The sequence below is a fragment of the Harpegnathos saltator genome, unplaced genomic scaffold (assembly GCF_003227715.2).
Source record: "Harpegnathos saltator strain DR-91 unplaced genomic scaffold, Hsal_v8.6 scaffold128, whole genome shotgun sequence".
In the NCBI taxonomy this organism is placed as follows: domain Eukaryota; kingdom Metazoa; phylum Arthropoda; class Insecta; order Hymenoptera; family Formicidae; genus Harpegnathos; species Harpegnathos saltator.
Window position 1 is genome coordinate 1,578,667 of NW_020229904.1, and position 26,517 is coordinate 1,605,183.

The following is a 26,517-nucleotide window of genomic DNA, read 5'->3' on the forward strand; positions in this document are numbered from 1 at the left end:
TGAAAGAATTTCCAGCGTGTCACTTCTTATCTCTAATATCATCATCCAATATAATAGCCGTGGCGAGTAATCAGGAGCCATAATTTGAAAAAAAAAGGAACGTAATAAGGATTCCACAAGGTAACTCAATAAGGACCTGACTATGAATCCTTACTAAGGTCCTGATATCCACGCTGCGTTACATGACTTATTAGGACCCGATAGTATTACCTTATTGGGACCTGATGTCCAAATGAGGTTAACCTGATCGGGACCATGGGATAAATTTCTAGTCGGGCATTGGCGTCGATGATCGGTTGGAAATTCAAGTCTCTAGAGAATTTTGAAGCAAAAAATGCGCCACTGTGCGGCGGCGGGAGGGTTTATCCCGCCGTTAAGCGCCGTCGGGCGCGAAATCCGACGGCGTCGACGACGACGCGCAGTCTCGCGGCGATTAGAAACGTAAGGTCGGGGGAGGATCGTCAAGGAGGCATCGCGTGGCTGGAGGAGAGAATCATGGTCAGGATTTTCGTCCGCGATTCCTGTCCGCGCACATTCGAAGCGCGAGCGGGAGACGGCAGATTTGCCTGGTAAAGGGAAAAAATGGTATCCTTTGAGAGGGACGCAATCCGCGGAGTCTCTCTGGAAATTCCGCGCCACCCCCCTCCTCCGGCGTCGCGTCTCTCGATATGTGTTTCTCTGGTAATAAGAAATTTCACCGTACAGGCTATACACTCTCTCGAAAATCATCTCCCCGGAACATTAACGTGGCGAAATGTAAACAGCGAGCCGGCGAGCGGAATCCGCGCGCGCGCTCTCTGATAAAACTTACGCACGCAATAGCCGCGCCATGAATACGAAATAGCTGTTACTTACGCGCGAAACGGGAATAAAGTTGGGTTTGTATATTTAAAACGAGAATTTCCATCAAGCCCGCGAAACGGAATCTCCGGCCGGGCTCGCCGCGTGGAATATTAAAGCGGACACGCTATTTGCCGACTGGTGCGGTAAATGTCGCTAAATTTCTGCAAGAAAATAACTCCGCAATTTCGCGCGGCGCTCCCGCGCGCTCGGGCTCGCGGCCGCTCAACGCCCCCCCCTCCCCTCCTTCCGTCGATCCGTAAAAATAAGTATACACTATAACAATTCGCGATATTAATCTCCCCTCCATCGCGTATGCATTGAATTCGCGAGATCGACGTAATCTCCCCGTCCCGAGCGGAGGCGAACGCACGACTTCGCCGACGACGACGACGACGCGGCGGCGGCGGCTTGAATGCGCGTGTTTGTCATCGCTCCGGGATAACAGTGATATTCGTTAAAACCCAGCCGTATCGTATTGCCGTGCGCTTTTGTTCGCCGCCGAGCGGGGGGAGGGAGGCGGGAGAAGAAGCCATTTCGCCGTGAGTTCCCTTTAACGTATGCGACTCGTAGTTTACGCGGAGATTACTCAGCCCGTCTCCCACGACAGACTGGAGAGTAAAGACGAAAGTTCGCGTACGTAAAAAGGAGGCACTAAGAAGAAGAGAGGAGAGGAGAGGAGAGGCGCGGACCAGACGAGACGAGACGAGACGAGATGAGACGAGACGAGACGAGACGAGACGAGGAGAGGAGAGAGCGGGTCGAACTCTCGCGCGAAGCTCCGGCTTATTAAACCGCAAGTTCACCCGCGCTTTTTCAACTCGTTCCGTACGTGCCGACGACGACGACGATGACGGCAGGCGCCGGGGGGGAGGGGAGGGAGGGTTAGGGAGGTAAGTTCGCGCAGAAACGAGTTATAACTCTGGAGGCCGATAATTCGTCCTTAATACCATATTCGTTCCTTTTTCTCCCATCTCGCGCTCCTCCTCCTCCTCCTCCTCCTCCTCGTCTTCGTGTCGCTTTATTTTTCCCGAAAACTTTCGAGCGAGCGAGCGAGCGAGCGCGTCTCTCTCTCATCCCGCGAGGATTTCCAGCCGCCTCGCGAGGTACAACGAGACGCGACGAGTTCGCGTCGTTGTTGCCGGCACTGAACGCTATCGCGTATGTTGCTCTTTAATTAGCGGGCGTGTCTTTAATTAGGAGAGACGTATTACGCGCGGTTCGGCAACTTCGCGTTTTCGCGGATCTCGAAGTGTAACTACGCCGTATCCATCAACGACGGCTCACGGCGCAAATGATTCTCGTCGGGACGGGAAAGAGTTGAATTATTAGTTCGCCGCGGCTCGTCGTAGTCGCAGCCTCTCGTTCGTTACGTGTCGCGCGTCTTCGCGCGGAGCCGGGGCAAAAAAGAGGGATCGTTCCTCCTCCCCCTCGCCCGAGACGAGCGGTAACTTACGAGAGCAATAATGAGTTTTCGATATTTGTTTTCTTTCTATCGGGCAACTTCTAAGTGCATCCTGTATCGAAAGCTGGCGGAAACACCTCGAGATCACGATTGCGTCCCTGCCCCTCCTCCTCCTCCTCCTTCTCCTCCGCTCTTTCGTCGTTAGAAATTTCGTTTTAACTTTCAATTTATTTTATCCGTCGACTCGGACGAGTCTCGTTTCCTTCAAACGAAACTTCACGGGAAGATGCGGCGTGCACGCGCTGTGTTCTTCTCCTCCTCTTCACTCGTTCACTTCTCTTTACGTTTTGCCCTTATCGCGCACTACCTGCTTGCCTCGCTTTATCTCGGAATCGACTCCGCCGTTTTCCTCGAGAGAGAGAGAGAGAGAGAGAGAGAGAGAGAGAGAGAGCGAGAGAGACGACGACGACGAACATGTCACATTTTTTCACGATTGCCCGTCAAAGACAAAGTAGCGCAACGTAGGTCGCCGGAGGGATGGATTTACGCGCTGCCGCATTAGCGAGTTGTTGGGCCAATTAAACTAAACACGCGTACTTCGTCGTTCGAGTGGCACGCACCGCGCGTAAAAGCTCATTAGGTGCGTGGCAAAGCGAAATTTCGGAATTTCTAATTATAACTCGCGAACGATTTCCGAACTTTTCGCCGTCGTTAGCGCGCGGCCGGTGTTAACGTTACAGCAACTGAGCCAATTTGCGGCAAAAGCGAAACGGGAAACGCGCTGCGTATCATAATACGCGCACTCGACGCGGAAGTTAATTACGAGCGGCGTGTTAATTACGCCGCCGAGAGCTCCGATCTTGCGTGTAACGCGCCGGCCGTCGAAGGATATCGCGCGCGCGCGCGCGGAGAGGAGCGTCTCCTCCGGCGTTGAAATATTCGGGATTCTTCACCGATCCTCCGGCTGCAATCGGATCTGCAGGGAGTAACGTGGAGGCGAGATAACAACGCGGCGGATGGGAGGCATCAGTTTGCAATTCGCCGATATTTTCCCTTGATTCAACGCGCGCCTCGTCCGTCGTCTCCCTCGCCGGAGACTCCAGCTCGCGACTAATGATTTATCGATATCGCCGGTATCGAGATTCGAGTTCCAATCCACGGAAATACGCGTTGGAAATACGCGTGGCGACGCGTGCGGTTTTCAAACGTGGATTTCGGCAGGAGAGACTCCGACGCACCGCGTTCTATTATCGCTTTCGACATTCCCGCTTGAAATTTGCAGCCCCGGCGATTTTTATTCGAGCGTCGTTCGCCAACGTTCGCTTTGTCGTTTTGTTCCGCGACTTCTCCTCGATGTCTGCCCAGAAGAAAGTACTCTACTTGTAAAGTGATTTTTCCCAGATTCTAAGCGAAGCCTTTTACAAAGAAAGAAAATTCCTCTTTCGACCAAGCGATTGAATAAAGCTGAATGAGAACCATTCATCTAAAATTTCATCTAAAATTTATTAGATATTATTCTAATTGTTTTTCTCTTATTTCAAGAGGACTTCCTCTTATGTCGATAAATTTTCCTCGAAGTGTATGAAGAGGAGTATGTTGATTGGAATGTCGGCTTCTTTCGCTCGGTCATGCTCTACCTCCAGACATGAACGAGAAAATAATATGCTCATAGGTCGGAATATTTGGAAAGCTTTTTATCAGAGGTGTGTTGCTGTAACGCATAACGAACATAATTTACCCGCATCTGATCAGATACAGTTTATAATCTATCGCAAAAAGTTGAATAATATATTCTTTCTTTTAACTACAAATGGTCATAACGAACATCTTTGCAGCTGTAAAGTCCATAACAAAACTCATTGGAAATTAATTTGTTATGATGATCTTGTTTCACTCATGCCTTGTTGTGGAACTGAAGCCAAGAGTACATCTGTATACATTACTTTTCGCTATATGTTATAATAATTTTTTCAAATCAACTAGCGTAACCAGTAAGAATAAGGCACAGTAACAATAAATAACGATCCTCTTGAAAAAAGATTAAATAATCTGTGTGTAAGAGGAAATTTATATTGAAATCAATAAGATTTGCATTGTACATGCAACATGTAATCTCTCTAACTTTAAGAACAATACGCTTTATACAATATTTTCCTCTCAATCCTACAGGAATCCTCTTGAGGCCATGTTTTATAAGAATAAAATCCTCCAAAATTTAGATGATTCCGCTTGTTCTGAAATTACTTTCTTTTGGGCGTTGACTGCTTCTTCCATTCTTCTTCCTCAGCTCATCTGCACCGAGACGCTGCTGCAATTTCGTCACGCTTCACTAGTCACTCGACGCAAGAAATCTCGCGAATCTTGCGGGCGCAAATGCTTCTCCCTCCCTCTCTCTCTCTCTCTCTCTCGCGCGCGCGCGCGCATTCATTCGAGGCGAGAGATCGCGCTTGCATAATATCTCGCTACAACACTTCTTCTTTGGCCATCGGCACCGGATATTATCGCCTGCCGGCGAATCTCCGGGCAACTTCGCCTACCATCGGCGGTCCGCGAGACCGCAGCACCGAGAGACCGATTAGGTCTTTTCAACGACTTTGCCCCAGTAAAGCCGCCGCGAAGCAACTTCGCGGCATGCGCCGATTTCATTATCGTAATCGGTCGGGCCAGCGAGACAAGGCGTTCCCCGATAACCGAGCGAAAGGCGGAAGTGATTTTAAATATCGGGGCGACACGATCGAATTCGGCGATCCGCGGCCGAACAATGGCGACTCGTTACGCCTCTTAATCGCGAGCCGCGCTGCAATCAGCGGGAGTTAACCCGTCGGATGTTGAAAGAATCTTTCGCCGTTTTGACTTGGCGAGCTAGAGAGAGAAGGGAAAAGAGAAACAAATACGAGACGATGGTTCGCGTTTCGGGGCGAAACTTTCGACCGTGTTGTAACTTTTCTCTCTTTTTCTCTTTTCTTTCCCTCTGTTTCTCTTTTCTTTTTCCCCCCTCCCCCTCCCTTTCAACGCGAACTTGCATGTTTTCTCTATTAAACCAACGATAGAACTTAGTTTCCATCCGCAGCCTCGCCGGCGCGTTTGCCATCGGCTGCTTTTTCCGTTCAATGTCGACGAATAACGGCGGAATTCGCCGCCGGTACGTCCTTGCGCCGCGGCCGTCGGCCACGAGTAATAACGTTAGCCGGCGGCGAAAATTTGCCTCCACCCGTCGTGAAGTATTCCCGTATTTACCCCGCGCTGCCGGTCCGCGGGAAAATATCATATCTCGTCCGCCCGTCCGGAACGTCTGAGACCGCCGCGATATCTTTTTACATTCCAAGACGGAAGTCCTTTCCTTTCCTCCCCCCCCCCCCTCTCCCTCTCTCTCTCTCCTCTTCCTGCCGGCCCTTGAATTAGCTCTTTTACCTCAGCCACTCTCGTCAAAGCGATTTCTTCTTCTCGCAGTTAGTCTCTGTCCACTTCTGCGTCCGGCACTCCGATAATACGATCGCCGATATAATTCGATGGAAGCAAGCTCACCCCAGAGTGCCATTTCCTCCTTAAACGAATCACGCGGCCCACTGATTTTATTCTTCACCTTTCGGCGAATGTCTTTTCTCTTGCCGCGGTCGATACATACATACATATATATATATATATATATATATACAGGGTGTTTCAGACCACCCGATTTTTTCGTTAACGCGACATTTTAGAGAAAAATGTTTCGGACAAAAGTTGTAGGGCTTCAAAGGATCTGTTTACTGACGCTATGAATTTGACCTTGGGATAACCTTGAAAAGCCTAGTCATGATCAATATAAAAATCTTAGATGGAAACTTCAATTTTTTATCACACCGTCTTTTTCCACCAGTTAATTTGAGCAACTTTTGTCTGAAACATTTTTTCGTTTGCCTAATATTTTTTGAGATATTTAAGGATAACTTGGTAACTTTTTCAATATTTAACTTACGGTATCTCGCTAATTGTTTGTCGAGATAAAAAAATGGTACTAGACTTTTCTATTCCACTTGGTCTCAAGAATATATTGTTAAAATAGCGCCCTGACTTTTGTTAACTCGCTGATTTTTGGAAATTTCAAAATCATCGATTTAACCAAATTCAGGCCGCTATTGGAACAATATATTCTTGAGACTAAATAGAGCAAAAAAGTCTATTACCACTTTTTCTTCTGACAAGTTTTCGTTAAATATCTCAAAAAATATTAGGTAAATAAAAAAATGTTTCAGACAAAAGTTGTTCAAATTAATTGCTAGAAAAGGATGATGTAATAAAAAGTTGGGGTATCCATTTAAGATTTTTATGTTGATCTTGACTGGACTTTTCAAGGTTATCTCAAGGTCAAATTTATAGCGTCAGTAAATAGATCCTTTGAAGCCCTACAGCTTTTGTCTGAAATATTTTTCTCTAAACTGAGGCGTTAACGAATCACCGCGTGATCTGAAACACCCGGTATATATACATATATATATATATATATATTTACTACCACCGGCCATCCCCGTGTAATACCCGAAAGCTGTCAAAGCGCGCGTGTACCCGTGGCGCTCGCAGAAGACGAAGGCCTTGGAGAGTGCGCGAGAGGGTGCGCTAGCCTTATTCTCCCTCTTCCCCGCTATCATTCTCTCACCCTCTCCGCCTCTCGCTCCGTCACACCCGCCTCGGAGACGCTGCATTGGAGCGAACATCGGCGGCGAATCAAATGGAATAAAGCGACCGTGAAAGAGCAAAGAAATCGCTGCCGTGAAAGGGGCGCGGGGGTGGAGGAGCACAGGGAGAAAAAAGTCAAACGCGCGACGCGACAAACGGTGTAAATTCCCATTTATTACACTCGACGAGTTTCCCTCTCGTCCCGCCCGTCTCGTCCTTGCTCCTTTTTGACCCTACGACCTTACGCGCTCGGTGACGAGAGAACGAGCTTACGGGAGAAACGGCTGAGGAAGCGGGGGGGGGAGGGGAGCGCGCGGCTTTACACGCGAGCCGAATCGACGATCCTCAGGACAATATGATGGGGCGCGGCGGTGTGGAATCGACGTAGCTAATAGAGCGCGCCATGGAAACGTAAATCTGCAGGGCGCGGGAGAACGACGCGACGTGATTACGCCACTTCGACGTGAGCTTTCGTTTGAAAACGCCGCTCATCGCGGTCTGATAAAGCGCCAATCTCCCCACTTGCCACCCTCAGCACTTTCGACAGCCGAACGTGTATTCGTCGCCGCCCCAGCTGATCCCCGACCCGAGCATCCGACTTCTCCCCCTCTCCGAAGTGCAGCTTCGTCCCTTTAACGTGGAACTGTCGCTTCGTCTTCCAGGTGGACGTCACCGAGCTCTGTCCGTCGGCCACGGTGTTGGCGCAGCAGCTGACTCACGTGGAACTCGAGAGGCTGTCTTACATCGGACCCGAAGAATTCGTGCAGGCCTTCGCCAAGGTGAGTCTATCTCTCGCAGTCGCACGCTGAGCAAAAGTGCAGCCGGAACGATGAAGTAGCGCCGAATGGGAAAAGTATTGTTCTGATTGTCTCCCCTCAGGAATCACCGCATTTAGAAACTTCCTTCAAAGACATGAAGAAAACACGAAATCTCGAGTCGTACGTCCAGTGGTTCAACAGACTGAGCTACTTCGTAGCGACGGAGGTCTGCAAGGTAAATATCATCAAGGTGTTTCGTACATTTTCCCCCTATACGATTCTCGCCGTCGCTCGGGCTAAGGTTTCGAGTAACGTTTCCCGACGAGACGTCTCGACGGGAAATAAAGAAATTTTCGTCGAGTCCCTCGGAATATCCGAAGAACGCCGTGCAATCTACCACGACAAGCTCCTCCGTTTTCTTGCAGCATGCGAAGAAGAAGCAACGCGTTCGTGTCGTCGAATATTGGATCGAGACCGCCCGAGAATGCTTCAACATCGGCAACTTCAATTCCCTGATGGCGATCATCGCTGGCCTCAACATGTCGCCGATATCTCGCCTGAAGAAGACGGTGAGTGCGATCGAATCTCCTCGTGATCGACCGTCGCGCCTCGTCTCGCACATATCGCAAAGTTGTAAGTCCCGTGTGACGCGGAGAGAAAAAATCGCTGGAATTAACATTTATTCGGAAACTTAAGATTCCCTTAAGTGGAGAAAAATTATTTAAACTGACTGTATGTATATACAGTCTGTAAAGTAAGAGCGTGCACGGGTTAATGTGTAGAAACATTTATTTTTAATGATTTTTAAGTACATGGATTTGTTGTACTCCATGAGAAGAAAAATGCTATACCATTAATAATGAGTCCAGTCACCAGCGGCATTGATAATCGCCTGGCATCTCCGAGGCATACTTTCCACTAAGTTGACTGCGTATTCGTTCGGCAAAGACCTCCAAGTGAGACGAATTTGTCGTGTCAGCTGCTTCAAAGTGCACGCTCTTTTTCCTCGAAGCTTGTGCTTGAGATATGCCCACACATTTTCAATGGGATTTGCATCTGGCGACTGCAATGGCCAATCAAGTGTGACGATGCCAGACTGCTCTTTCCACTCGGTGCAAAGCTTGCTCCGGTGTTTTCGCTCGTTGTCTTCCTGTAAGATCCAGTCCTCGTTTTTTTTTTTTATAAAGCATCGTTCAGCAGTCGGCAACAAACACTTGTCATAAATTTTAAGCATTAAGGTCGGGTTCCGCTTAAACAAATTCACAATTTTTTCTTCCATATTCGGCGTCACTTTGCCTATCGAGCCACGTTCTGGCAAGTCATCGACATTTTTGATCTTCTTATATTGCTGAACCCACTTAGCGACGAACGATTTTGACTTTCCCATATATTTAGCAGCCACTCTGCATATGACATTTTTGGTCCTTTGGGGTGGGAACAAAGGAACACAGCCTCGTAGCGCGATGCGGCACTCATGGCGGTTAACGTGTTTCTCAGGTTAGAGTTCGACGCCAACTGAATCTTTTGTGACAAAGCATTCACGACAAAGCATTCAGAAAAGATTTCACCTATCGGCTCACAAAAAACTAGAACGATATTTGAAGCCAACTGCCATTTATGCCGTGCACGCTCTTACTTTACAGACTTTATATATATTATTAATGAAATATTTACACAAGTAATGAAGCGTATTAATGTACCGGTAACCGGACAGTTGAAATAAATTACGGCTCAATATTCGGATATACACTACTCAAAATAATTATGGCATCAAAAAATATACGCTGAATATTGCTCAACTTTGAACAATAATTACTCAGCGACAAATGGTCGTAAGATGATGATTTTCTTTCTTAATTAAAGGTTGAAGTCTCAACTTTAACATGCTTTCGGTTGATTTTAGATCCAATTCATTTCTACAGCGTGCGATCCCATAATCCAGTGGCATGTTTCTGATTTAAAAATTTGCAAACTTTGACAAACCGCACGGGCTTGGGTAATTTTTTTTTTTTCGAAAATTCTACTTGCGGGAAATGAAAATTTGATTAAAAAAAAAATTCAAGTCTCTACGATTTTTTTCGCGATTTTGCAGCGTTCTAAAGAAACCTTTACATTTTCGTTACTGGAAGTAAGGTTTGCGTAGCTATGTTCAATAATCTTTGGCATTGGCACACTGCCGACTCCGTGGGATCTTCTCGTGGAGTTGTCATCTGTTGCCTTCCCTGTCCCTCTCGTGATTGTAAATTATCCGTTTCCCGGAAATGTAACTAAATTCGCGGAACCGCGGATTGGTTAATACCGAGTCGCCTCGCCGCGTACCTTTGCGAGAAGCCTTCGCTCAGAAGCGCAATAATTAGTGCTCGTTGAGCCTGAGACAATGGATGTATGTTTCTTTATCATAAAACACTACCATGAACTACCTTGTTTTACACTTAATGCAAAAATTCGGTATCCCATTAGGTAATGCTAAAGTTGGCAGTGATTTCCTACAAATCCTACCTTCAATAACGAAAATGTACAGGTTTCTTTAAAATGCTGTAAAATCGCGAGAAAAAATCGTAGAGACTTGAATTTTTTTTAAATGAAAGGGAAAGAATGAAACTTTCATTGCCCGCAAATGAAAATTTCGAAAAAAATTACCCAAGCCTGTGCGTTTTGTCAAAGTTGCAAAATTTTAAATCAAAAACATGCCATCGAATTATGAGATCGCACGCTGTAGGAATGAATTGGATCTAAAATCAATCGAAAGCATGTTAAAGCTGAGACTTCAACCTTTAATTTGAACAAAAATCATCGTCTTACAATTACCATTTGTCACTGAGTAATCATTGTTCAAAATTGAGCAATTTTCAGCGCAAATTTTTTAATGCCATAACTTTTTTGCGCAGTGTATTTGTCCCAGTGTCTGACCGTCATTAAAAAATTAGTATATGCTAACGGGAAATAATATAAATATAGATGTTATCTCTTAATGAATTTATTAACGACTGACTGATTATTTTGCCAAACCATAGGTGCGTACTTGTTGAATTAATTTTTATTCTGATACAAAAATATCAAACTGGGTATATTCTTTCTCCAAATAGTCGTCAGATATAGTTTTTTTTTACTAATAATTATTACTTTCATTCATTATCGTTAAAATAAGCAGAAAATATTTTCTTTCAAAAATATTTGAATATTATATTTTGACCATTATTTTGGCAAACCATAGGTGCGTACTTATTTCATTAATCTTTTTATCTTAATACAAAAGTATCAAATTGAATATATTTTTCCTCCAACTAATCGTATCGGAGTTTTCTTACAATAATTGTTACTTTCATTCATTATTGTCAAAATAAATGGTAAATATTTTTTTTTTCAAAGTAGCCGGACACTGGGACGTTACCCTTGTGTCTCGATTCGGAAAGACAAAATTTCCAAGATGTTCGGCACATTTATATGAATTAACGAATATTTATTAATATCTCTAAATCTCGACACGCGTTGAGCCGTAAACTCTCTGGGGCGAGTCTCGCTGAAATTTCCCAGCGATGACTTCTCGTCGAAACGCTGGCGCGCGGTACGTTTTATCCGCGCGAACAATGCGCGCGTACATCCCGCGATTTTCCGATCGCGAAAGCGTGCCGGAAAAGTGTGAAAATCCGCGGGACCGTTTAGCGGCGGCGCATTTTTCGCGCTAGAACGCGACGTCCGCGGTAATAACGGGCGCGAAGGGGCGCCAAGGGGCGCGCGCGAGCGAGCCTCGCGCGCGGAGGGTTGCACGCGGCGCGCAATAAGCGGCCTGTAATCCTCGTAAATCGAGCGCGGCGCACACCGCGTTGTGACACGCAACATTGAGCGTGACAAAACGTCGGCGGCCGAATTGCGCGGCGGCGATTCCGCTCTCGCGCGGCAGAGCCGGCGATTTTCGTGGCGCCCCCTCGACCTGTAATCGGCTTAGCCGAGAACCGGGCCGGTTAAATAGATGCTTTTTCCCCGTGATTTTAGCCGTGCAAGAGTAACCGAGTTCACAAGAGAGAGTGAGAGAGAGAGAGAGAGAGCGGGGCGCCTCGCGATGGAAATATCTGAAATGCCCAGCCGCGAGAGGGAGGGAAAGCTTCGCGCCCCGCGGAGCGGTTATGCGACTTTCGTGAAACTTTCTGTCGCCGACACGAATAAAAAACATGCGTTCGTGCTCGCGTCTTATTGAAGTCCGTGCTGTTTAACCGCGAGAAGGGAAATCTCATTCTCGAGTGGACACTCGCGATACCTCTTTCTCCCCCCTTTTCCCGCGACTCTGCGACCGCGTTACCCGGAAATGAAAATCTTCCCCCTGAGATTTGGCACGTTCGCTACGCCAGCGGTCCCTTCCGCGATATTTCGCCACTGAACACCTTGCGTTCTTTTATTTTCCTTTCTCTTTTTATAGAATTTTGTAAAACAGCCTCGGTTTGCGTGACGGCGTGGATACGAAGGCAACAAATTATCGCTGTCGCGCGCACACACACGCAGGAAGCAAACGCTTCGTCGACTATTGCGTTATCCGGCCATGAACAGTGAGCTGCGGTATCGCCGCGTCTCATTGATTTGCATGTAAAACGCAACCAACTCGGTATAACAAATTAGATCTGTATCGCCGATTACTAGCTGACGAGCGCATGCATCGCGACTTGCATTTTTATTCCCTATTTCTCATTCACTTGCCGTTAACTATCGGACTGACTCAAACTCTCTCTCTCTCTCTCTCTCTCTCTCTCTCTCTCTCTCTCTCTCTCGAGTTGAGCGTCGGAAAAAAAATAACACCGTCGAAAGAAATCGGCGAATCTCGATCGGCGATCGTTTCCCGCAACAGCGAGAGAAGGAGTCGTCAGGCGGTCTCCGGAGCGACGAAAGACGCGGGGGAATTAGACGACGACGGTGGAATTGGCTCGATTGAATTTTTCCCGCTCGCGGTTGTTCCCGCCGCCGCCACGAGGAAGACCCGAAACGTAGCCGCGGCTGGGTTAATTAAAAAGTTCCAAGTCAAACGACGTCGCTCGGCAGCGTGTCCTCGCGCGCGCGCGCACCACCGCTCGTGTTCCTCTCGTCCGTTCGTTCGCTCGCTCGTTAGAAATTAGCTAATTGCCCGGCCGGGCATTCCACGCCCACGGAGGAAAGCCCGCGCGCGCTGCGTTACGTATTCTCGATTTCCACACGAATACACTCCGTCCGGGAATTCCTTTAATCCAGTCGTCCTCCCGGCTCTCGGCGGAACGCGTCCCTCGGACGCGGCGTTTCCGAAAGCTCCCGCGCGCGTATCTAATATTTACGTCGATAATGGCCGAACGTGCCTTTCAGGTGGACGCAGGTTGTCCGTCGTGCGCGGGGAATTCGATTTTTAATAACCGGCTCACGCCGGCGACGAGTCGTCGCGTTGGAACTTTTTAAGCAACGGCTTGCGGCTGGAATGTTGCTCCGCCGCGCGCGCGTCTCTCCCCCTTGCTGTCCCCCCCCCCTGCTTCGTGACGTGGATCCGGACGCTTTCGGAAGCCGCGTATCCCGATGCTTCCGGCGGGTCCCCTCGGAGACAACGGACGGTCAAATCGAAGCTGGCGATTTCCAGCCGGCCAGGCGGATAATGTCAACGTACGCTCGAATAACAACGGCAGAAACGATGTAATTGCAGCGCTGGCGGCTGCGCAATTAATGTTCTTTATCTCCGCGAGATGTGCACTCGCGATCAGTCGTGGGGTAATTTGTCATGATTAAAGAGCGATTTACGTGAAATCAGCGGAGTGAATTCATCGAAATTCTTCTCGCGCACACGGCCGGTAGAGAGCAATGCGTATAATCGACTATTATGAGACGTTTCAATTAGTCACGATTAGTCGCGACCCGTTATTACCCGGCCCGGCTAATGAGGGATTTATTAAACCGCGGGACGGTCGACTTGGCGTCTCTCGCGTTAATTCGCAGCCCCGCGAAACGGGGGAAGCGGAAGCGAGCGAACTGACGAGACAGACAGATGGATGGATAGATAGATAGATAGATAGATAGATAGCGAGGTGAGACTCGCGAATTGCCAAGGAAACAATGGCGAATCAGCCGGCGTTCCTTGCGCCGCGCTCGTGCGTCGCTCTAGCTGTACCGCGCCATTGTCCTCGGCCTCCGGGGGCCGCGTGCGGGCGAGGGGGGCGCGGGGCGGCCACGTCAAGCGCCATCGACATTATGTCATCAAATTCGAATCTGTCCGCCGCAGAGCGTAATTTTATTACTCGCCGAGACAGGGGAGAAACGATATCAGCCGTTTCGACGCTCGCGCCCGGCAAATGACGTCAGCGAGAAGAACGAACGTGCGGCTGTCACGCGCGGAAAAATGGACGAGTCGGCGAAACGACCTGAGCCGGCTCGCTCGCGGAATCCTACGTCGCTCTCGCGTGACGAACGAAAAAGTAATCGCCCCGATGGCGAAGGCTTCGGGCAAGAAGCCCGAAGAAAAAAGTCGTCGTGTCCTTGTTTCCTTTTTTAATATCATCCAGAAACTCTCTCTCTCTCTCTCTCTCTCTCGCTGGCGCCTTTCGCCGCAGCGGCGGAGTGGACAAAAGGAGGAACTTGCGAAGCGCGCAAATAACCGCACGAGCTTTAATTTTTCTATAATTTTCGTCTCTTTAATCTTTTTCTTGCTTCCTCTGTCGAGCGCGCGGCCGAGAAATTGCATTTCCTGAGAGAGAGAGAGAGAGAGAGAGAGAGAGAGAGAGAGAGAGAGAGAGAGAGAGAGAGAGAGAGAGAGTCAAAGATTGTTTCGCTCTGCGGGACTTCTAAACGAGGTGTATCAGCCACGAAGATGATTATGTCGCGACGTAAACATCTCAATGCGGGTCGCGGCGCGGACGGGAGGAGAGATGAGATGTCGCGAGACTCGGTGTATCAAATTTTCAGCCGCGTCGCCGGAGAAATTTGACTCGAAAAAGTCAAATATTCAGATATTTATGCGGCGCTGAATAATTCCCCCGGACCGGCCCCGACGCGGCTTCACTCGGCTCCAGCTTCTCTCGCTGAGCCGAGAAATCTGCGACTTATTCCGCCGGCACGCATCGCATATTCGTCCCACAGTCGTCCGCTCCCGCGGCTTACTTTTATGTCCGAGGCGGAACGAAATTTCACGAATCACTACGTACGTACGTGCGCATACATGTATCTTATGCTCGTACGTTTCTTGCCAACAAGTACGCTCGTCCCCTTTTTAGTAATATAACCATGCCGAGAGAGAGAGAGAGAGAGAGAGAGAGAGACTCGAGTTACGAGAAGTATTACACCGTGAAGAGGAGAGAGTTTTTTTCTAGTTTTCAATTACGACTTTAGCCAACCGCTCTTTCTTTCTCCCCCGCCCCTCTCTGTCTCTCTCTCTCTCTTCCTCCACACCTGCTTTTTACTTCGTTCCCCGACGAGTTTGATACGAAGGGAGCGAAAGAGAGCGGCCTGTGTGTGTGTGCTATATATATAGAGGGTTCATTTGAATCCGGGCCAGCTGATTTATATAGGATGTGCGCGAAATAATTGCTGAAACTATCAACGAACGTGTCGGAGGTGCGCGCGGCCGGTTTGGCCGGTAATTTTCGTTAATGAAAATTTAACGCCCCCTACTTTTGTGTTAACGCGCCGCTGGGGCTCCATTCACGCGGGCCATCGTGAAAGCAACGTGTGATACGCCCGGCGGTAGTTAGATCGCGAGCAATTAACCAATCTTTTCATACGCCCGGCATAATCGAGGATAATGCAATTTAACCGTGAATTTCGAATTTTTCACGGCGCGGTCGCCCTTCCCCCCCCCCCCCCGCCGCCGCGGCGGTGAGGATTATCGCGAGCTATACGCGGCAGCAGGGCAGGAATTGAAAATTGCTCGTTCTCTAATCCGTAATACGATCCGACGCGCGCGTTTTGTTAGTCGCCGCTCGTGTTACATTCGGGAAAATTACACACACACGCACACACGTGCACGCACGCACGCATGCGCCTCGAAGCTCCGGTATCTTTCAATTATATCTCTCCGTACAGACGCGGAGCAATTTTCATTACAAACGTAGCTTTTCTCGGCTGAAGAAAAAGAATATCCACACGTGCCGTATTTCCGACGCGAAATCACGGAAGCGAAGAATATAATTAAACAAGGTAAATATCCCGTACAATGAAAGGATTCTCCGTGATGTTATCGGCCGGTTTGCAAAATGCAGAGTGCGCCGAGCGGAATGTTTACCTTCGTCTGCACACGCTGTCCGTGTGTTTCCGTCCACTTCTTTCCCCCTCCCCCCGGCTCTCTCTCTCTTTCCCTCGCTCCATCTACTTCTTGTAGATACGCGAACTTTGGCTTTACTCGATTCCATCTGAAAGCGACGTTCGATCGTGACTCATCTTGTATCTAATATGCGCGACTCCGACGGCAGGTAATACTAATTTACCAGGCAGATAATCTAATCGAAAGACATCTCCGGCCTTTTGCGGAGATGTGTGGAGAAGGTCTTCCGTTTATCGAAAAAAACTCATTCACGACGACGAAATACCTTCGCGACGACGAGAAAGAAAAGTAATTTCAGAACAAGCGGAGTCACCAAAATTTTCAAATCAACATATTCTTCGTCATATAGAAGAGAGAAATTAATTGATACAAGAGGAAATCCTCTTGAAATAAAAGAAAAAGAGAATATCTAATAAATTTTAGATGAATGGTTCGCTTTAATCGCTTTATCGAAAGAGGAATCCTTTTTCTATCAATGGCTTCGCTTATACAGAATATGGGAAAAATCACTTTACAAATAGAATACTTTCTTTTGGGGTTGGAACGGTAACTCGCGCCTGTAATTCCACCCGTTCCGCGAGATGATCCGTCCTTTACTTGGGAAAACGACCGCGGCTTTCAGTCGAGTTTTCGCAAATTTCGCGAATCCTCGAATGGCCGAGCGAGAGAACGATTAAATGACGGAGGACGATTAAAATATATCGGTAGCTGTGTACTCTCCCACGAACGGTGATATAATTTGAGTGGAACAATTTGCTGGGAAATCATTCGCGGTCTATACGAATGAGGCTTCTTGCTGATCAATTTCTTCCCCGATGTCTCGAGTCGCTGCTCGCGGGATCATTTTTACCAGCTTCTACCTTATCCAATCTCACGGTAAGTTGACCAACCGCGAATTTCGCGAGTCTGAAATCTCTCGCAGCAGCTGGAAAAAAAGGCTTTTCCAAGGAAATTCCTGATTACTCGCATCCCCTCGCGTCGTCCCGCGTCGTACCGCCAGTTTTTCCGCCAGTCCTTTCCTGAAAAGTAGATTCCTGTTCCTTCCATGATCGTATTCCGACGTCTTCTCCGCCGCATCCAGTTTCAATTTACCGGATCTGCCAGGAGTCTCCGATTGCTACTGTTTTTGCTCTAGACGAGCGTTTCCAGCTCGGGGTCGAATCGAGTCGGGCCAAGAAAAATGGCTCCCGCCGCGCGACGGGCGGAAGGAACTCTCTGGGGATCAGAGACACCTGCGAGACAGGAGATCAGGAGTCAAAGTCCCGGCGGACAGAACAAGGTCTCGCGAAACAGGAAGATATTTATAGGATTCGAGCGCGTCCGCTAACTTGATATTTCGCGATCTGAAGTACATATGATCGTCCAAATGCGACCTGCACGTGGCAGCGAGGCGAAAGAAGCGAAACTCGACAAAGAAAAAGGGACAATTTTTTGCCCGCTTTTTGGTCCTCGATTTTGGAATCGAATTTTATGCCGAAGGATCAAGTTTATGGTGAGACATTAATTACAGAAAAGTTTTACGTTGAGCATACGATTGCTTTCAAAGATGTAGGGGGGTCAAAGTGGCCCACCATTACCTACTAAGAAAGTATGACACTAATAACGCTTTGTCGCACGAATTTTTGCAAAATTCGCTATCTATGGGTTCTTTGAGTTGCTGATTATGAATCTGATGTCAGATTTTAAAAATACAACACGGCAGGTGCAACATGCCGGACACACATAGTGAAACAATCATTTATTTTTGTTGGAACTGTTATGTTGTGATATTCTCGGCTGGCTGATTGCGAATTTTCTATTAGGTTTTCGAAAGTAATTTTTTCAACGACAATGTTTGAGTGGAAAAAGTATTTTTTTTTATTGTTTTTTCATAAAAAAAATATCAAATTCAAATTGATACGTTACGTGATATATAAAGGATAACGTGATAGTTTTATTTGTTATATTTTGAAGGTTTTTCATAGCAGATGTGCTTTTTCATTGCAGTTTCCGTGACTCTTTATAATTACACATCATTATATCCAATAATATCAAAGTTATCTAAAAATTCAGTTCCGAAGTCATCGGTTTTTTAAAGTATACCACAACATAACAGTTCTAATAAAAGTAAATAATTGTGTCACTATTTGTGTCCGCTATATCACACTCGCCATCTTGGATTTTTTTAATCTGACATCGAATTCGTAATAAGCAATCAAATTCAATAAGTAATCAAATTCAAACTGATACGTTACATGACGCATAAAGGATAACGGGATAAAGTTTTATTTGTTATATTTAGAAGTTTATCTTGCCGTCATTGGCTGAATAACTTTTTCATCTTGCCTACGCTAAAGGTAAATGTAAATCTGATAGAAAATTCGCAATCAGCTAGCCGAAAAAACCACATAACATAACAGTTCTAATGAAAGTAAATAATTGTTTCACTATTTGTGTCCGCTATATTACATCCGCCATCTTGAATGTTTTAAATCTGACATCGAATTCGTAATAAGCAACTCAAAGAACCCATAGATACTGAATTTCGCAGAAATTCGTGCGATAAAATTATTAGATTATTAGTGTCAAACTTCCTCAATAGGTTTGACCCTTTATATCTCTGAAACCAATCGTATGCTCAATGTAAAACTCTTTTTCTGTGATTAATGTCTTATCATGAGCCATCATTTCGCATAAAATTTAATTTAAAAAGAATGGGAACTGAAAAACGGGCACTCATTTTGCGCAGGTTCTTTCAGATCCTCGCTGAAGATATGTGCAAAGAGAAGCGCGAAGGAGCAACTATTATTATTTTATACACACGCGTGTATCTTTATTTTCTGCCAACACACTCAGCGCGCTCACAGACTCCAGTCTTGGACTGAGAACTTGATCGTTTGAATTAACAATCACGAAGATAAATCAATCAAAACTGAGTCGAGTTGTACGCCTCGTGCAGAATCGCTCGATCTCAACGCGACTCAACGCGAAGTAAGAAGCCGAGGAGAGCGGAAGGAGAAACGTGAGACGTCGACTAAAATTGGATAAGCAGTTGTCAGCATCGGGGCGAAGGGGAGGGGGGGGGAGGGGAATGTTACGGTAAAAAGCACCGAGATTAGAGCGAGCAAAGAAGAAGCATTCCGATCGCGTTTCGATTCTGAGGCTCGCGTTAAGTGCAAATATCCAACGACTGCCGGCGCGTTTTCAAGGGAACGACGCTTCGCGGCCAAGTCGGACGAAAGAACGGGATTAAATCGGGAAAAAACTACAAACGAACTGCGCGCGCGTAGAAGCCCAGCCCTCGGAGATTCGCGTTGCACGTCGCGTATATATCGTATTACGCGGCAGGCGGTGCGCAAAATAACATTCGGCTAATTTTCCGGGGCGGAGAGGGGGTGGGCTATCGGGGATTTTTGTCGGTGCACGGTGCGCGCGAACGATAATCGCGCTGGAAGCTGATGACGCGGCAAAAATGGGAATTTCGCGCATTTGCATTTTTACTCCGGCGCCATGTCATCTTGATGCAACACATGCACGCGCGGCCTCATGCATGAATATTTATGCGGCATTTATATATTAAATTCTCGCGTCAACGTGTCGCGAGCTAACCGCGCCTAGCCCGGATATTAATGTAATAAGTATCGATTGCCGGTGGAATATTAAGTTTTAATGGACCATTTGAATAGCATGAATATCATGAATATCCTCAGGAAGGTTATGCAAAACGCACGGGATTATTATAGATTGCAAATGTATGATGATACGATGACAACGTTAATGATCCGGCGCGATGTTAGCGGGCGGTGCGTACTTTCCCGCGCTTCTTGCTCCACTCGTAAACTTTCCTCATAATATGGAAATGAGCGTATCGGGAACTTTTGCCGAAACCCGCCATCCACTCAGCGTTACCGTGTCCTTCGGCACTCCGCTCTTCGGTCGATCCACTCGACTCGCGATCCTGATCCGCCGCGCGCGCCGGCGGGTCATCGTTGTGGGTAAGCTGCGATGTAGACGGGACGCGTCTCTTCTTTGCTGCTTGCAGTGGTCGAAGGTGCAGTCTGCCAAGTTCTCGATTTTGGAGCATCAGATGGACCCGAGCAGTAATTTCAGCAGCTATCGCAGCACGCTGAAGGCCGCGATGTGGCGTAGCGCTGGCGCTACAGACGAACGCCAGCGGATCGTAGTGCCCTTCTTCAGCCTTCTCGTCAAGGACCTCTACTTCCTCAACGAGGGTTGCAGCAACAAGTGAGTGATATTTCCCTCCCCGGATCCTCGGCGATCCACACTCGCGCGTTTTTGCAACCGGACGGAATTGCACGGCCCGTCCACTCAGCCGTCGGCAACTTGCTTTCACTGGACTAGATCTTGCGCGCAACAAGACGCTTTGTTTCTGGCTTTGTTTCTGGGACAAGAAACGCGTGTCGGAGAAGAAGGATCCGCGAGAGCGCGCGGGATTTGATCGTTGCGAGACTCGCTCATCCGACCCTGCCCTCCCCCCTCCGCTGATTAATCCCCGTGCTCAAGCTGAGTCGTGCGTTTCAGACTGCCGAACGGCCACATCAACTTCGAGAAGTTCTGGCAGCTGGCGAAGCAGGTGACCGAGTTCATCGCGTGGAAGCAAGTCGCCTGTCCGTTCGAGAAGAATCCGCGCGTCATTGCCTTCCTCCAGGCGAGCCCCGTGCTGACGGAGAACGGTAAGCAATATCCATATTCCGTCGCTGGCATATCGCGGGGATCGCTCCATCGTTTCTGAATCGCTGGCTTCTCTTTCTCTGTTGCCGTAGCACTTGCGCTGGCGTCTTTCGAGTGCGAGCCGCCCGACAACAATCCGGAGAAGGAACGTTACAAAGCTTTAAAGTGAGTATCGCGATGTATCATGAGACGCACGAGCGCGGGGAAAAACCTATGATCGTTGTGCTATCCCCGTGAAAAGCATCGAGCAATATCGGCAAACGGTGAAACGGGACGCGGTGCGAAATTGCCTTGTAACCGGCGCGGGGGGGGGGGGACCTCCGTTGCGATGTAACGTAACGAAATTTCATCGGATCCCCAGAGACAATATCGATGCACCTCGAGTACCGGTCGTAACGAAACCTCTGACTTGGCGAGAAATTTCGTTCATCGCCGAGAGTGATTCCACGCAACGACGCAGCTCTCGCTCCGTATTCGGCGTTGTTAAGGGGCGGGGGGGAGGGGGGATTAGCGGGGGACGTGCGGAGCAGGCCGTTTTCAAAGCTACTTTTACGAATTTTTCTAACAGCAACGGTAAGATCAAGGGACTTGACATTTTCACAGTGTGTTTACTAATATTCAAAGTGCAAAATAAATTCTATTGAATCACAAGAATCGATCGAATTTGTAATTATAGATAAAAATGCAGTGATCCGTTTGCGAGCTCTATGTTCGCTGCCGACTTAATTCCGGACCTCTTTCACTACTCTGAAACCAAAATGCGAGAAAGATTTTTTTAAATATACGCCTGCCATTACAGTCCGTACCAAAGTAAAGGCAGTGAGACCAAGTCTGGAGAAATAATGACTGTACAAAAAAAAAGTACCGAAAATGAAACTTTTTTTCAATTTGTATATAGATAGTAACAAATTTATCTTATACTTTGAACGTTAATGAATACACTGCGAAAATTTCAAGTCCATTGATCCTACCGTTTCTGTTAAAAAAAAAATTCGTAAAGGTAACCTTGAAAACGGCCTGCTCCGCATGTAATCTCGCCCTTAAGGGGACTGGAGAGTCAGATTGCTGAAAAATCGTGCTTGTTTTTCATAATATTTTGTGACGAACTGAATAAATGTGCAAGAATGAAAATTTTAGGTATATTTACACAACATATGAAGAGTAGAAAAATTTTGTTTATTCACAAATACTCACATAAATATACGATATATATAGCTGAAATATACTCTCCTTTTTTTTTTTCAAGTTGTAATTTTTGCAGTAATATCTCGGCTCGCGATGGTCCGATCAGAGCGAATTTTAGCTAGAAATCTTGAGAAGGCTCATCATTATCCGGTGAACCACTAGAACCACTAGAAAAAAAATCGGACAAAATTAACAAAATGGCAGCTATTATTAGAGAAAAATCCAAATTTTTCAGTTCTTTTACAACAAAAAAATTAATATCTCGAAGTGAAATATTTTGACGTAATTGTCCATGGTTCGTCTGAGAGCCAGATGAACAAATATTATTGCTTTAAAATTTCAAATCGATACGAAGCTCAGCTTCGGAGAAATCATTGCAAAAAATTGAACAATAGAATTTCGAGGAAAACCCGCTTAAAATTGAAGTGGACGTACATGAGTATTTGTTAATAAACAAAATTTTTCTACTCTTCACGTGTTATATAAATGTATGTAAAATTTTCATTCTTGCACATTTGTTCAGTTCGTCACAAAATATTATCAAAAAACAAGCACGATTTTTCAGTAACCTGACCCTCCAGTCCCCTTAATTCAACACGTCTATTCCGAGAAATCTCCTCGACTTTTCCCCTCACTTTTACGAGTAAACAAGAGTGTCAAGCAAGAGCACGTGGACACAGAAGAGAAAATCTCGCTGTCGAGTCCTTGCGCGTAAAAAAAAATTGCGCGTAACCGTTTGTCCGCGAAACAGCTCTTCCGCAAAGCGGAAGGGCTGTTTCGCGCCCGATCGCCTCGAGCGGCAAATAAATATCTGTGCGCAATCGTGTGTTGTCAGGTCCGAGATGAACGCCCAGTGAAAACGAGCTATGCCGAAGCATGCCGAATGGGAACGGTATTGATATACAGATCTATATGAAGATACATTTATAAATATTAATATATTCGTAATCGTAGTTAGAGTTTACCCGCGAACAAGGCGACGGGGAGGGAAGAGCAACAGCAGACTGCAAAGTATTATCCGGGCGATCCACGCGACTCGTCTCCCGCGTCTTGCGAAAACAGCTGACAGCTCGAGGTCGAGGACCTTCCCGTGTCGTGACGACTCGACAGCTGTCGAGGAAACACCTGATCTGATCGGTCTGCACAGTCGTCCTTTTGTTTTCTCCCTTGCCTTCACCGCGGTTGCCGCTGATTGATTCGCCAATGATTAATTCGCGAAGGCGTCACACGTCGTATCACCTTTCCAGCTCCAATCTTCACGCTCGATCCTTCTTCGTTCGCGAGACGCTTTCGTTGGAGGAACGCGGCGTCGACGATACTCGCCGACATGCGCGACTACCGCGATATTAACAATCTCGATGCGAACGAATCAACAGCGAGCTCGACGAGCGAGAAAGACTGTGCAGGTCGGTCCTCGCGGACTCCTGCGGAGCAGAGGCTGAAGAGTCTCGACGGCTCGATGAGGACCTTCACGGTCGACGTGGCGCGCGAATGAGACACGCGACGGGCGCGGCTGCGAAATTCGCTCGACAGTGTCGCGGTAGCCGTAAGTATAGTTCCTAAGCCCCTCGGCCCGTCGGTGGCTTTTCCCTCGAGCGAGCAGGGGGAGAAGCGATCGCAGGGGAATCGGCGATTCCCGCTGCCGCTCGAATTTCCCGGACGCGATCCTTCCGGAGACTCGCCGAGGCTCGCGCGGCTCGAGTGAGACGCGATCGGCGCGCACCATCATTTTGTACATAACCCTTTTGATATAACGCTAACGCGCAGGCACCTAGATGTGAAAAAAAGCAGTAGCAGGTCGTTCCTGTAGAGTACTAAGAAGAAGAAGAAGAAGAAGAAGAAGAAGAAGAAGAAGAAGAAGAAGATGAAGAAGAAGAAGCGCGCCCGCGCGCGACGAGCTCGCGCGGCAGTAAGTCGTCATGATTAATAATAACGCTAACAATAAGGATCGTCGTGCACGTACTTAAGCGGACGAGGAGTAGGAGGAGGAGGAGGACTGACCTCGGCGAGGACGGTCAATCGAGGCGAGGAAGGTCGAGGAAAGTGGAAAAAGCGCCTCGGCTCAAAGCGACGCCGCCGTGGAAGCTGCTCGCTCTTCGCGCGTTTTTTCGGCGTATCGATAGTCCGCCTGCTCAGTGAGCTTTGTTTCCGGTTTCTTTGCTGTGTGACGCACGTGAAACGCAGGGAAGAAGAAGTGAAGAGGGGAAAATCACGCGGCTGCGCAAATCGCGCGCGAGCGCGGAGTCGGTCACTTGATGATGCTCGCCTCGCGGGAATTCCGACGGCGGGCGAGAAACGCGCCGCGAGCAATTTTCATGAAAACGCGTCGCGAAGCTCTCCGTGTTATTCTCGCGGCTCGCGTGCGTATCGTGTAAACCGGAAGGTTCGCTCGCGCGCGATTCGGCCGGTTTCCGGCGATACTTGCCGCCGACGCGGCGCCACTCGATTAACGAATGATTTATCGCAAGCCGCGACGAATTTTCAGCTGCGGTCGAAACGCAGCCGCGGCCCCGGAAAGCGCATTCGGGCGCCGGAAAGAGGATAAAAAGAAAGGAGGGGGGGGGGGGAAAGAAGGCGAAATAATCGCCGACGATTGGCGCACGACCGGCTTTGCGCCGGCAACGAATTGGGCTCGGTGTTAATTAGCGTGATTAATAAGACGTAAACTGTAGTGTGCCGTGCCTTCCGTCAAACGTAGCCGAGGTATAATTAAAAGGACGCAAAATTTACGGAATTAGATGATATCGCGAGAGATGATGTCGAGGCTACCTGTGTGTGTGTCTCTCTCTCTCTCTTGGAACGAGAGACGCGTCCTCGACGCGTGCGTCACTGTTTCCCGCGTATAATCACACGCGTTTCTCCCGCGAGTCGAGAGAAAGGAAGAGGGACAGCCTCCCTCTAGCGCGAAGAAGCAAAGAAAAGTGAAGAGAAGAGGTGAAAAGAGAAACGAATCGCTCGCAGCGAGAGCACACAAGTCCGCCGTAATATGTCAAAAGATAGAACGCTCGTTTCCTTTCACGTTTCAGCGAATACCTTCTTGCCCGGATGAATTCGAGAAAAGCAGACACATGTGTTTCTCCGAACAGTTATAGGGACCAAGTGTTCGTTTCTCCCTGGGCAACGTGAACTTTGCCCATGGCACGCGATATGGCGCGACCGAAGGTGGGGAAAACAAAGCGCACTGTCGAATTTCGCACAGCGAGGGCACAGTCAGGATGTTGGCGCGGGCCGAGAGAAAAATCGCGCGCACGACTTCGCGCGGCCGGCAGGAATAGGCAAGGACCTCGCGACCGATCCGTTTCACGATTCTCCGAGGCGATAAGAGTCACAGGAGGTAAAAAAACCTCCGGTACTTGCTTCCCCATCTTTCCGTTGCCGCTCCGGGTGTTCCCGTTTCGGTCTTTAATAAGAATTCCATATCCGCTCTCGTTCCTCATTACGTTCAGCGAGACGATCGATAGCGATTGTCAGAAATAGTCGGCCGCCGCGAATTTCCTCACGTTGACGGGGATACTTTTCGTTGCATCTTTCATCGCGCTGCCGAGCAAACGTGGAAACGACCGAGCCGAGCCGAGCCGAGCGGTTTATATATACATAAAATTTTCGTCGCAATTTAAATCGCATTTAAAGTCGCGCGGTATTTCTCTCTCGGTGCGCGAGGCGAAGGACGGTGAAGACAGGCGAAGACGCGAGATGCACTTAGCACGCGAAGGAGAGTGTACAGAAAAAGAAAAGATGGCGTAACAAAGAAAGTATAATTTATCGATCGAGGAGACAAATTACGCGAGCTCTGCGCGAATCAGGTCATCGTGAAGAATGCTCAGCTCGAATGTATCGTCGGGACGCGTATTTATAGTCGCGTCTCTCCCCGAGCCGACGAGCTCGGCCGAGATCGGTCTCTCTCTCTCTCTCTCTCTCTCTCTCTCTCTCTCTCTCTCTCTCTCGAGAAAGAGAGAGAGAGAGAGAGAGAGAGAGAGAGAGAGAGAGAGAGAGACGCGGTGCAATGCGCGGTGGATCCTGAGAGTCAATTCGATATTCGTCTGTAACCGCGATTCGACGGAGAAACGCAACCGCGCCTCTTGAGGCTCGAGCAACGACTGTAAACACGAGTCTAAGATCAATCGATTGATGTAATCACGAGTCCATGCATGATAGTCGAAGTGCGATTGTCCGTTATTATGATTTGTCGACGTCACACACACATACACTCACACACACATATATATATACACACACACACACACACACACATACACACACCATCGACATCCTCATTGCGTGTCTTTTTATATGTATTTATCGTCGGAAACACACCTGGATTATTGAGTCGTCTTTTGATTGTCGAACGCTCCCACGCCGTACGTATACTCGAACGCGCACCTTTCATTTGTACATAAGAGATGTTTTTAAAATTTTACACATAAGAATAAAATGTGTATATCGAAGTGAGAACCAGGAGAACGGGAGACGTTTGTAGCGTTAAACGACGAAGAAGCGGAGAGTAGGCACGAGCACGCGCCGAAACTCGACGTTAGCGCGACGCGCAACGCATCTTTTTAACACGTTTACAAGTTTACAAAGTGCCGATATTACGATCCGTCAGTTTTTACTTGCCATTTTCTAAGTGTTTGATAAAAAAAAAAAAGCGACACCTTCGTCCGATTGATATTGATTCGATCGCCATCGATTAACTAACTTACTAACTTGGCGGGAATCCGAGCGAGATCTGGTTGCGCCGCGAGCTC

At 47.9% G+C, this 26,517-nt stretch overlaps 1 protein-coding gene across 1 annotated transcript in view; it reads left to right on the forward strand.

Annotated features, from left to right (window-relative positions):
* LOC105185450 (chromatin modification-related protein eaf-1) overlaps window positions 1–26,009 on the forward strand; it is a 482,264-nt gene extending 456,255 nt beyond the window's left edge. Inside the window, exons 7-13 of the mRNA XM_025307813.1 lie at window positions 7,564–7,680; window positions 7,781–7,894; window positions 8,085–8,228; window positions 19,938–20,140; window positions 20,438–20,589; window positions 20,680–20,752; window positions 22,608–26,009. Coding sequence (XP_025163598.1) covers window positions 7,564–7,680; window positions 7,781–7,894; window positions 8,085–8,228; window positions 19,938–20,140; window positions 20,438–20,589; window positions 20,680–20,752; window positions 22,608–22,629 — 825 coding nt within the window. The 3' untranslated portion in view covers window positions 22,630–26,009. The remainder of the gene's footprint in view (window positions 1–7,563; window positions 7,681–7,780; window positions 7,895–8,084; window positions 8,229–19,937; window positions 20,141–20,437; window positions 20,590–20,679; window positions 20,753–22,607) is intronic.
* The last annotated feature ends 508 nt before the right edge of the window (window positions 26,010–26,517 follow it).